Genomic DNA, 13,704 nt, shown 5'->3' on the forward strand with positions numbered 1-13,704 from the left:
TGTATATAGTATCTTTCTGCCCATAAACAATTATGCATGTTACACACCAGTATAGTTTCTGAAACACTATTCACATGCTTTTTATTTCATATACACATCGATGCCAATATAATAAAGCTGTTTATTTGCAGCAAGTTGGTGTGATTAGCGTCGTGATTTTGCTCGGCCTAAACCTTCAAAGGTAAATGTACAAGCTAATTCTGAGTCATAAATAAGTATATATACATATATATATATATATATATATATATATATATATATATACATATATATATATATATATATATATATATATATATATATATATATATATATATATATATGATGACAGAAGGGAACTTCCCTTCTGTCATCACATCTTTAACGCATTTTCATCATAAGTGCTTGTTACATGCGTCTTGCTGTTTTTTATGTTGACCGGGTGGCTTTGGTCCACGGCATTTTATCTCAAGTGTTATATGCGCTATAGGCGTGCTCTGTTGACTAGATCGCGCAGATCTGCGGGTATTTAAGCAGGAAGTTCTTCGAAAATAAAACCAGTTGTTAGAAAGCGCTCGTCCTTGTGTTGCTCCTCTTCTTTGTCCCTGTTTGTTTGCGCACAAAAAGCTTTTTAAAAAATGAATTCGACTGGAGGTATTATCAAAGTTAGCCTGCAGTGCTCCGAGCACTTCTTCCTTGAAAAGATCAAAAATTTGAGCTTTGGTCGACTTGGCAGCATCACTTTTAAAGGACAGCAGCAGTGAAGACACAGAAGCTTCTCTCTAGTTGTTAATTTTCCAATCTGATGTATAGGCTGTTTTAACAATGTTTGAAACAATGATAGATGCTCATGAGCGCATGTTAATTTGATAACTTTGTTCAACTTTATTTTCCCCATCATAGTTTGCTTTTATGCATCAGCGCTTCGACAATGTATGTACAAATTATTACACGCAATTCTCCCTGTTGTGTGGGGCTTTCACTCAAGAGCACACAGTCGATTTCAGACCTTGACCGAACCTTAACTAGCTGTCTATCTTTTACATTTTTAACACCGCCTGTGCAAGTGCCCTTATTCACTACTGTAAAATATTGCGCAACACTCCACATTGCTATACAGCACAGTACAGGAACTGAACAAAGCATGTGAAGGCTCCAGCGTCAGTTGAATGCACACTTGACCCCCTTGCTTGCACAGAAAATGTTGCACATGAGTGTGCCAAGGGAAAGAGCATGATGCACGAAAGCAAGGAGCTGTTGGTAATGAAATGCCACCATTATTCATTATGAAACTTGGCTGATGAATGGTGGAAGCTTTGGTGGTACTTCCATCAAATTTTGGCCTGCTTTGTGTGTAGCATGCATGGCAGCTGCATGAGAAAAAGCAGCAAACAGCTCAAAAAAAAAAAACCTCAGAATATATCCAATGCTTTTTGAAAATTGGGTTACGAATTGGGAGCAGCAAACAGTGCAACTGCCCACTGTGATTTGCAAAGAAACAGATCAATCGCAAGTTTATAACCAGAAAGCTGAAAAGAATAATGCTATGACAATCAATAAAATGCTGGCTCATCTCCACTGCTCCTTAATATATTGAACATATTAGGGAATATATTGAACACCTTATGAAATGTTTCATGGGAAAAAAGGCTACAAGGGAGAACAGCTGAAATAACTATATGCCGAGTTACTATTTATCCCGCTGACTGAGCTACAGTGCACTTTGCAGACGGAAGTTTAATGAATGTATAAAAGCAGCCACGATCGGTTTGTTCATCCATGCTTGTACTGCTATTAATATCAAGCTACCTATATATGTTCTTTAATCGTAGGAAAGTTTGTGCAGTTTTGAAAACGACACCTCACATATCCTTTGGCAGATTCTGTCCCTATAGAGTGTTTTATCAGTGAGGAGGAACATACCATATTCACTCGAATATAATGTGCACTTTTCCCCCCCCGGTAAAACAGGTCTAAAAACTGCATGCGCGTTAGAATAGAGTATGATGCTAAATCTGCATTACCATATTGACACCGGCATTTCAAAATGGCCACCTCGTACGGGCTTCGAGCCTAGCTGCCGTAGTTTCCTCTAATATTCTAGGGACCATAGTTTCTTCCATGTGCTGTAGTATGTGTGCTTAGGTTAGTCCACCGTCCGTCTTTCCATTTTTAGCGTTTGCTCTATCAACACGGAAGTGCTGACTGTGAAGACACGACCCGAGTTCATCACGATGCCGCGATTAAAAGGAAAGTGATCATGTGTGCGGAGACGGATGGAAATTGGGCCGCATGACGAGTGTTCAGAGTTCTTGAAGCTTGCATGCGGGAACTGGCGCAAACAAGAGAGGTGTTCTACTCTGTCAGCTGGTGCTTACAGCGCTGCCCCTGTCTTGAAAGTGGTCTGTGACGGAGGCACACTATGCATCTAGGCACACCACGCTGTGTTCTCGTCGCTTATTTTGCGTTGAAGTGAGAGGCCACACAAAGGTCAATTAGCTTGCTCCTGCTACCTTACTTCCTCACTCCAGCGTCATTTTTCTGCGGTCACTAAGTGAGACGTGTTCCTGTTTGCTTGAGCACGCGTGACACCATGCTTGTTAGTTCGGTTAGCACACGAACGTTTAAAAGTTTATACTGCCAATAAAACTACTATCCTTACTTTTCGTACAGCTGTCAACTAATTTGCTATCGCAATCGATCCTTTGCCTTTCGGGCAAAACTGCGACTTTTTTTATTTATCGCAACTTCAGTGCATTGGGAGTAAAGCATTGTTTTTCCAAATGAGAGACAGTTGTATTTTTGTATGGAAGAATGAGGCACGTGGTACTGTAAAGGACTTTTCTTTTTTTTAGGTCATGGCAAACAGGTGTGCGTTAGAATTGAGTAAATATGGTAGCCTTGAACCAGTGTACCGCACCACTCTCCTTCTCACAATGGTATGTGCGAGGAGGTATGCGTGAGTTCCCAATGGCAGCTTGGAACGGTAGAGGTGTCAGTGCGAATTGGTGCGATGTCAAATGACTTAAGGTCAATGGGCTACCACTGCGCTGTAGTCGGCTGCAAAAATAACTTTCGGAAGCGAATGTGTAGTGCATCTTCAGTCACGGTGACTCCGTGGACTCTGCCACTGTGGCTGCAGACAAGTGTCTGCTTTGCATTCCCAGCATAAACAGAAAGCATTTGATGCCACCAGCTTCATCGCGTGCATGTTCGGAAGATTTTGTTCACAGTGAGTGCACGGCGACGAACTCGGCACCCATGATTAAATTGGGATATGAATGAAAGGTGCGTATTCGAGTTGGTAAATTAGTGCGAATGGACGAAGTCAACTATTCCTTCGTGCACGCACATTAAAGTTATTCTGTTTGAATATGTTCTAAGATTATCATACTTGGCAACCAATGTTCTGGTGCAAGTTGATTGCGAACATAGTGTTGTTGTCGCCTTCAACATATGGCACTTACCCACGAGGGGGGATAGGCCATGGTTCTCAATGGAAAATATTATGAAAACAGTACCATACATGCCGATGAAGAAAATGAAGGTATGTTCTTTATCGTTGTGTGATCAAGCCATGCCAACCCTGTCCCAGCCTAGTTCACACGGGCTTTCTCGTGCTTGTGAATCTCGCCGCCAAGCTGTCTGGCTGATGACGTGCATTGTGTGCTATATACTGAAGAAAATAATGTTGCTGTAGAAGAGCGCAGTAGTTTGTTTTTCAGCTTTCTTGAGTCGGCAAGGTGCCCTTGCACAGGCACCACTCGAGACCTAAGAGTGTGTGTATTTTTTTAAGGTGTCAGTGCATCTGGTTGATTGTGTAATATTTGTGGCCACTATCACCAGGTTGTTTTATCAAGTACTTCATTTTAATTGCCCTTCTGAGTGATAGTGGCTGAGTGATATTTCAATTGTTTATTTTGTTAAGCTCGATGCCCGGGTGCCAAGTAAACAATGCTTAAAAAAACATACCCCAAAAATTTTAGGACCATGAAAGCTTGCACAACGTGTTTCCTCGGAGCTTTGCTAGTTACGTGGACTGGGATCTACTCTAGCGCGGCACACCACACGGCACATGGAGACACCTTTGATTGTTGTCACTTGAGTGATTACTCAATAGAGTTCAAGGCTAGACAAGCAATTGAATAATAACACGTTGCACATATGTTACGTATCGACAATGTCTAGACGACTTGCCACTAATTAAATCGCGGGCAGAGCTGCGGCAGCGCCTCTAGGCCCATCACTATTCGATATTGCGGGTACATCAAAGCTCAAGGTTTAGTGATGACACGCGAAAAAGTTTCCCAATCACAAGAACTTGTTGAAACTTCTTGGAAGAACACAGAAACTTGCTACTCGTCGTCTACAGCATGTTCGCTGTGTACCTTCTAGCGCGATCCCACATGCAATCATGGCTGTGGACGGTAAACAGCGCTGCGTGATGGCAAAATGGCGACGCCCTCAATAAAGCAGTCTATAAAAAGCTTCCAATAAATGTCACTAATGCTTCTGGTCCTTAAGTGTTTAGTTTCGAGGGTGCTTAAAGTATAAAGATGCAGTTACCTGCTTCATGTTGCCAGATATCCTCTTCACTTCATCTAGGCCCAACTGATGCACCTCCTGAGGACTGAGGTCAAGCTCAAGGTGGTAGCGCAGACACTCCTTGTAGTAGGCTTCGCCAGCTGGTAAGGAGGTGGCTGCAATCTCTGGCCTTAGGTGAGGCCAATACTCCTAGAGATGGTACGGGCACATTGCATTTGTGTTCACACTTGTTACAACATAGAAAATTGCTCGTATAAAAACATCTGCCAGTAATAACTAGTGATAAGCACTCAAAACAGCACCAAGAAATAAGTAGTAGCAAAAAAACACACAGGCAAAGCACAATATGGGTAGTTCAAGGCTGGAAATCATCACTTTTTTGCTTTGAGTGTAGCAATAAATGCAGATTTGCTGGATCATGAGCGCTAATGAGAGGTTGACTTCCAGTGCAGCAACATTTATGTTGATAGCGTAGCGCATAAAAACGAGGTTGTTAAATCATGTATGCACTTGCCATATAAGCACTCTCAAGTGCAAAAACATTAGCAAAGAAGACTTGTAGGTCAGTGCAGCTGCATTACAGAGCAACCGCAATATGGCACTTGAATAGGGTCACCTTAGAACAAAAAATGGCATATACCTTCAAGTGCACTTACCTCTTTAATGAACTTTCTTAGCTTACTGAAGGCAGGTTGCACTGATGTTTCTATTACTTTCACTGCGTCTTGCCTGAGAACTTTCCTGAAAGCGTGAGGAAATTAATGACATGAAGAAAAAAAAAAATAAACGCACACACGCACACATATATACATACATACATATATATATATATATATATATATATATATATATATATATATATATATATATATATATATATATATATATATATATATATATATATATATATATATATATATATATATATATAGTCAAACCTCGATATAACAAAATTCGTGATGTAACAAACTATTTTCATTTCTCAATCATAGTTATTTATTTTTCGTGATTTAACAAATCAAAGTAATTTTGTGGCAGAGTTACAATTTAATGAAGTTTTCGGCCATTTCAATCATGTACTTGTAGTATGGCTTGTAAATCTAGCCTTCTGCATGAAAAGTTTGAGCAACAAAACTGCCATCAAAGTGCACATGCGCTGGGACGCAGTAGGCAGAAAACACCGCTGTGCTATTTGTCGCGCCGCAGCTCGCAGTGCTTGGAGAAATATGAGAGCTACTATTCCTTTTGTGTTAGGGATGAGGAGGGAGTGAATGTGAAATAGTGTCATCCAGCATGTGCTGGAGGGGGGGAGCCAAGTCCTCAAGCATGTGCCTATCTGCCTTCTCCTCTTCACGTGCGTCCTTGCCCTGGCCATGCACTGGATTTTGGAGGTAATCTCTTTGTGTCAAATGCAAAGCCTGAGCCGAAATGGTTCATGGTTGTTCCCTTGCATCTAGTGTTGGTGGTCGCTTATGTAATCTCATGTTTCCGAGACACAGACTTGCGGCACTGTACGACACAACGCCCACAAATTTTGCATGCTGTGAGCTACGTCGATGTATTACTCTCAGCGCGATCAGCACTGCACGCGCTTATGCTTATAACCGTGCTATTATGGCCCGACCTTCCAATTTGTTTATAACAGCTTACTAGAGATACTATCTCTAGTAAAATACTTGAGCTAGTATCTCTAGAGATACTACCCGCCAGCAATGCTCTGGGAAGTTGTCAAGTTGTTTTTAATGTTGATACTTTAAAAGATCTAATTAATGAAATTTGCAATTTAACAAAGTTTTTTGCTGCAAGTACAACTTCGTTATATTAAGGTCTGACTCTCTCTCTCTCTCTCTCTCTCTCTCTCTCTCTCTCTCTCTCTGTGTGTGTGTGTGTGTGTGTGTGTGTGTGTGTGTGTGTGTGTGTGTGTGTGTGTGTGTGTGTGTGTGTGTGTGTGTGTGCGTGCGTGCGTGCGTGCGTGCGTGCGTGCGTGCGTGCGTGCGTGCGTGCGTGCGTGCGTGCGTGCGTGCGTGCGTGCGTGCGTGCGTGCGTGCGTGCGTGCGTGCGTGCGTGCGTGCGTGCGTGCGTGCGTGCGTGCGTGCGTGCGTGCGTGCGTGCGTGCGTGCGTGCGTGCGTGCGTGCGTGCGTGCGTGCGTGCGTGCGTGCGTGCGTGCGTGCGTGCGTGCGTGCGTGCGTGCGTGCGTGCGTGCGTGCGTGCGTGCGTGCGTGCGTGCGTGCGTGCGTGCGTGCGTGCGTGCGTGCGTGCGTGCGTGCGTGCGTGCGTGCGTGCGTGCGTGTGTGTGTGTGTGTGTGTGTGTGTGTGTGTGTGTGTGTGTGTGTGTGTGTGTGTGTGTGTGTGTGTGTGTGTGTGTGTGTGTGTTACAACCTGTTTTGGCACTCTAATGCAACTTAAGAAGCACCTCTGCTTCCTAGGCTGAAAGAGAAAAATGCACACAAGATGTTCACAGATTTTTTTATTATTTAAAGGAATCGGTACCCTAGCTCGACTTAGTGCAGGTAGAACCCATTTATTGCTACATTTTTCTGTCTAACTTTGTCGTCTTCTTCTCTTTCTCATTACCCCCCTGGCGATGTGGATCGCCACATTTAGTGAAACTGAAGTGACAGATCAGTGCTCTAAGGTGCCCAAAGCACCGCTTTTACCAAAAGCAGAGCCTCTGTAAGCAAGAAATGCTAAACTTGGGACTGCATTGGTGCCACTGCTGTGAAAATATGGCACCAGATCCTATGATGCAAAGTCCCGTCTATAATTTGCAAATTGTAGTCTATATAATTTGCAACTTGTAGTCAATACACTGGCACATCCCAATACACTTTAACATGAGAGAAAATGCAGGTTGGCCAATTTTATTGGCTTTTCTACCGAACGCACTGATGCTACCCTTCCAAAACACTCTTTGATGCTATTTGCGATTGTATGGTATACTCTCCATGTGGGCTTCTTACTCAATGCAAACAGCACTGTTGGCGAAGTACAACCTCTAAGATGACGCATGCATTTTATTGACGCAATCCATGTAAGTTCAGTGAATAAGATAATTTTGGTGTCCTGGATGAATATATGTTGCCTTCAGATAGTCAGCAAACGTCCTCGGATGAGAGTGCATTTAAAAGACAGCGGCTATGAAGGCCCTACAGGCCTACAGCGCGAATCTTGGATTCCACACAGGAGTCTGCTTCGAGTGCTACTACACAATGCTCAAGTACTGTTGAGTGCCTCAGGAATAAGCAAATTTTCTGAAATAAATCACTTAACACATGCTCATTTACCTGAGTGCTTTTTCTGCATGGCGTCTCAATGCACGAAATAGCTCCCAACGGGGATGACCACAAATTGGGTAATTGCAATTGACTGCAAAGTGTTAATAAGCAAACATTCTTCTGCTTTGAGAGCTTCAAAATGCTTGTTGCTGTTTGGTAAACTATTAAACATTCCACCAAAATTATGAAGGTTCCTTTTTATTGCATGACACAGTGTTATGACCAGACCCTAACAGCTGGCATTTGAATTTTAAAATGCAACTAAAGGCAAAGATAAAATCACTCTGTATTGCATGTGTAAGCCTTGTAACCTTTATTTTGTTCCAAAAGATTACTTATCTTCTGCTATTCAAACCACCCGCAATGAGCTGGGCGATCCTCATAGGAATATACTGGCCATTATGGCTGTCGCCACCTCACACCACAAATCATGCGAGAATCCCTTCAAACATGAAGGAAGGGAAAAAAATAAATAAAAGAAAAGGTTGGAGACATTGAGAAGCGCACTTACTACTTGAAAAAGTTTGCGAAAGCTGGCGCTACTAACCCAAATAACCGGGGAACACGAGCATGTGTGCATCGGGCGCTACCTGACCAGAACGGATATTTTCATGTGTCATGTGGGGCCCGATGCATGACCGCTGGAGAGTCAATTCCCTTTTACATTTACCTATATGTATTCAGCCACTGTAGATGACCACAGTGCATGAAATACATATTTAGTCTAAAGTTTACATAGTATAACAATAAACATGATGACGCTAATACACTGTTTATTTTCTGTCACCTGAATCGCCATGGGCAGCAATGGCGTTACTAGCTGCAAGCATGGGTACAGTGCATGTGTGCAAGGAAGTTGTGGTAAGGCAGAGAGAGCAAACATGTCCTTCAGTCAAAGGTGTGCAGTATAGCAAGACTGCTGCTGCATAAGACTGTGCTGCATAAGACTGCTGCTGCACAAGACTGTGCAGTACTTCTGTGAGGCTTAGGCATGCCTGCTCTACAGAAGTTGCTAATAAGCAGGAATGTCAAGTACACATGAACTAAGAAATTTTCCAATACTACCGTGAATGCAAAGAACTGAACCAGTTTGGGGCATTTGCAATGTCGTTAACAAGCCCAATTTTCGCACATCTGCTGTCAATACATACATTGCTGAAATAACTGTACTAACCTAAACCTGGCGATACTTGCATATTTTGCTAAAAATTTTCTTTTTTTTGTTCTCATTGTTATTCCATCTGTAGTTCCATCCCACAACATGGCCATGAGATATTGTTCTTGTGGCTGTTTGTAAGAACATCCTATACTGTCTGGTTCACACTTTCAGCGACTCCAACTACATAATTTTTGTAGACAAAGTGCTGCCAGATCATCTGTCCTGCCTAGGATTTTTGCAAATGTCCACACTTTGCAGCTCACTGCAATTAGGCCTCTGGGCTGCATCTTTTGAGGTTGCAATACAAGGCCTGATACATACCTTAGGTGGAATGTGAATGGCCTTATAATAACTTGTGGTCATTCTCCGAACACTTATGATCACTAGTTTAGAAATTTAATGTGCCATAAGCTCCCTACAATTAGTGGAATTTGTGACAGAACGCTTTAATATATACTGCAAAAGACTTTACTGGAAACTTTTTTCTCCTGTGTGTCATCCACATGCGCAATACATGTTTGTTACTTGCAAAACAAAGTTTGCACAAGAAATGGTTAGAGAAAAATAAAGCATACCTGTCTTGTTCGCAAATGGTATCGGGATACTTTTCAAAACGTTGAAAGAACTCGGACTTCTCAGCTGGCCCTTCAAATGAGGCTAGCCTTTCCAGGACATGTTTCTAAGAAAAAGTTAAATAGAGTTACTTTTTCTTTAGCATTACTTTTAGTACTGCATAGTGCACAGGAACATTCTGTCTGGGGAAGAGGGTTGAAAATTTGGTAAGAAATCATGATGGTTTTTTACAGGATATATATATGTATCAGAGTGTCTACTAAGTTGACATTTCCAAATTCCCTCAGCTTTCCAGGTTTTCCCCGAGTGCCTTTGCAAAATTCCCTGAGTGATGCAGAACTATATTTCATGTCAAGACGAGCTGAAACCATATCGTCCGATGCTGTCACTCTCTAGTAAGCATATGAAAAAATGAAAAAAAAAAGACTAAATCCAATTTGAATACTAAGGAGTAGTGTTCATGTTATTCAAAAAGAGAATAGAAGGGAGGGGTTAGTAAAATGCACAGCAAATAAAATGCCTAAAAAAAAAATTTTCAAATCGAGTTGGACATTCTCAAATATGAATAAAAAAAGGAGATGCATAACAAGCAAATATTTTCGAATGTGAGCTATTTCTATCAACTGACAGCAAGCTCGGTGGTATGAGGCCCGAACTTTGTCACAATTGAGATTCTCTCTGATTCTCTCTCAACAGCTCGTAAGTCAACCTCAACTGTCCTGACATACTCTCAGCCTGCGCATGACGCCTCAGCGTTGTGTTTCACTGCTTTAAAGAGTTTATTTTGGTTTAGATGAGGGACACTTGCATCTTGGCATCAGCCAACACTGTTTTTTTGAGCTCAAGCTCCTTCAAAACGGCGGCAGCATGCTTCCTTTCCCGTTCATTCCTCAATGTGTAGGTCCTTTGTGTTCTTGTACTCCTTCCGCCACTCGTTCGCCCCACGGACCATTTGAAGCATCTTCTTGGTCAGTTGCACAGTCCACGTCTGAGTTTTTGAACTCCTTAGGGGCCGCGAAAACGTCCGAAAAATCGGCCAGTTGGAAAAAAATTAATGCATGTCACTTACTGCCCTTAAGGGCTCAAACCACCACAGGCACATTCGAAAACGCTCTGAAGGCCTGTCGGTACATGTATTAGGCATATTGGTGCTTGTACTGTGACAGGAAATACCGGGTGCACGCGTGTGTAGTTAAGGAATACATACTGTGTCCCGAAGCAATAGCCCCATCCCACGTTTGTTATGCTTCACTGCAATACTTTTACGCATGCTTCACCAAGTAAAATTTATGTACGGAGGTGAAGCTGACTTTTGGGACCCGACATTATGCAATGCACCATGCTTTCCGAGCTTCTAAGCCAATCGCTAGGACCACAAAGGCGAAGTCCATGGCATTGCTGACAGCGGCAAATTCTTTCAATAAAAAATACGGCACCCAACGACAAGAGGCTTTATAGCGAACGTCGAAGCAGCTAGGCACTGCCGCAGTGGTGGCTACAGCTGCCAGCGGATCTGCGTGCAAGAGCGCCGGTTTCAGGCGGCGAGGTAATCAAAATGGCAGCAGTGGTGGCTTTGATTAATGCCGTTTCGGACTTGCAGTCCCAGAAAAATGTCTGGAAAATCAGACAGCGAAGAGTTCTTGCGTCCGAAATTTCAGACGTTCTGATACATTGACTCTATGGGGTATGTGGTGGTGCCGCGAAGCTGTCCAAATTATCTGGAATCCGGAAAGTCGGTCGTTGACTGTACACTGGCAACTCCTCCAGCCGACGACAGAACGTCAAAGACGATTCATTACGATTCCTGTCTGTTACTCGAGCCAGCATTACCGCGACTTTCAACCCTTTCAATAAGATTACAGCTAATTTTCCCTGATGGAGGCACAAATTCCCCGAGTTTTTCAGACTACTTAAAATCCCTGAGAATTCCCAGTTTTCCCGGTTGGTGGACACCCTGATGTATACTATATTTTCCAAATTATAGTGTGGACTATACAAGCCTGAAAGTTGAAATGTGACATGGTGCAGACTATACATGATTTTATTTTTTAAGATTGAAACATGCTTCGAAACAACATGCTTGACTTGTTTTGTCCTGACAGAGAGATGCCACTCCTCTGAACAGAGAGGACAATGCACCACGCATGGCATGTGCATGCACGCGCACACACACACACAATTCAATTGTCTCATATTAGTCCCAGAGAATTTCTTTACTACTGTTTTTTTTATGAAATTATATTTCTCTCCTCATGTGCTGCTTTCTGCTTAAAACATGAATAATAAATAACACTACTCATTTGAGAGAAACTTGCGCTGCTGACCTCAGTGTCGAGAGTTTGATACCGCGCCGTGGCAGCTGCATTTTGATGGAGGCGATATGTGAAAATAACTGTGCAAAGAGCATTTGGAATGCCAGGCTAGTACACTCTACCCAGGCAATGCAGCAAATTAAATACATGCAGGTATACGTAACACAGGCACATTATTTGTTGGCTAATGACACATTTGTAGAGGTGACGGCTTCGTTCATTCCTGCGTATCGAAAATGGGGCAATAACAATAAAATACATTATTATTATTATTATTTTATACTGCAGACCAAGAATCGGTCCATGCAGGACAGGTACAAGAGGCAAGATAAAAGCACAAACATAAAAGATAACATAGGAAAACATTCCAAAATATGGAAATATAACACCAATTAACAGTAGGTATTACCCATGAACAGTAGGTACCGAGGGAAAATATTATGCAAAATGGAAACAAACTATGGTGTTTTTGTACAAGTTGCGCAAAGATAAACAGTTTTTTGTGTGTTTAGAGCCATACTGTGTTCATCACACAAGTTTAATATCTTATTAAGTCTTAAATTCAAGTTCTATTGACCATTAGTACAAGTAACTTGACAAAAGAGCACACAATCATCCATGAACAGTCTGATTTGAGTTCCTCGTAAACAATGTCCTGGTAAACAATGTTAAAAATGTCATTTATATAAAGTAAGAACAAGAATGGCCCCAGAACACTGCCCTGGGCACGCCTGATGTTACAGGAAGAAAGCTCAAATTGTTCCCATCTACAGAAACAAACTGGGCACGATCTGTCAAGTAGTCTTCAATCCATGCAATAAATATATCTGGCAGATTAACTCTTTCTGTACCGCGGACATTGGGCATCGTTAGCCCGCTAACAATGATTTGAAATGCCACTTTCAAGACGTTCCGGCCCGCTCACGGACACGCTGCGCTATTGGACGTAAAAGAGGAGAACTATATTTTTGTTTTCTAAGCAGTTCGCTTTTTTCCCCTTCAGGTGGTGATTTTTGAGCACACTCCAAAGTTTTCGCGATCGTCAAAGTAGAAAGCAAAAATGGCCTCCCACTATTGATGGTTTGAACCGCTGCTTTCAAGACCTTCCGCGCCCCTCATGGACACCCAGCACCATAGGACGTGAAGGAAAAGACCTATATTTTTGTTTTCTAAGCAGTTTGCTTTTTTCCCCTACAGGCGTTAAATTTTTAATGCACTCCAATGTTTTGCAATCGTCAAAGTAGAAAGCAAAATGGCCTCCCTCTGGGAACGGCTCATGCATTTAGAAAGATTGTAGATCTCGCTATTCCGCTGAGTCTGCCGGTGCTTTTATTGATGGATCAAGCAGCAGCAAGTCTGAGGATGCTGCCTTTTCGTCGGACTTTGACTCTGAGAGGTGTGACGACACAAACCAGCCCGGAAGATCGGTGGCTGCAGTCTGGCATGCCAAACTGTAGTGCTTGCACTTAAATTTTTGTAGCAGAATACCTGCTGAATGAAAAATTTAGATTTTTTCGGAGGTAGTGCCTATTAGATGGCAATACATCTTGTATATCTCATAATTTTTGCTACATATTTTTCTTAGTAGATACCAGCATGTCTTTATAAACTTTGTTCAATTTTATCCCACAATCTTGATTCTCGCACTATACACATACTTTTTATGACACATATCTCGTTAATAACATTTCTATGCGTGAAAAGTGCATTCATTCTGCTTTTTGTTTATGTATTACATAAAATATCGAGTGCAGTAGTTCGTTCAGAAAAAGAAAATCTAGCATAACCTGCAAAAAACACCTATTTTCCCCATGATAGGGAAAGAGTTAATGTTCTTAAGTTTCGTAATTAGTTTGTGAT

General features: G+C 42.1%; 1 protein-coding gene across 2 annotated transcripts in view; it reads right to left on the minus strand.

Annotated features, from left to right (window-relative positions):
- Positions 1-13,704, minus strand: part of LOC126547431 (uncharacterized) — a 75,878-nt gene that overhangs the window by 33,291 nt on the left and 28,883 nt on the right. For both annotated transcript variants that reach the window (XM_050195431.3, XM_055063010.2), the window contains exons 6-8: positions 9,535-9,638; positions 5,181-5,265; positions 4,546-4,713 (exon numbers count right to left, since the gene is read on the minus strand). In XM_050195431.3, the coding sequence (XP_050051388.2) occupies positions 4,546-4,713; positions 5,181-5,265; positions 9,535-9,638 (357 nt within the window). The remainder of the gene's footprint in view (positions 1-4,545; positions 4,714-5,180; positions 5,266-9,534; positions 9,639-13,704) is intronic.

The sequence above is a fragment of the Dermacentor andersoni genome, chromosome 1 (genome assembly GCF_023375885.2).
Source record: "Dermacentor andersoni chromosome 1, qqDerAnde1_hic_scaffold, whole genome shotgun sequence".
Lineage (NCBI taxonomy): Eukaryota > Metazoa > Arthropoda > Arachnida > Ixodida > Ixodidae > Dermacentor > Dermacentor andersoni.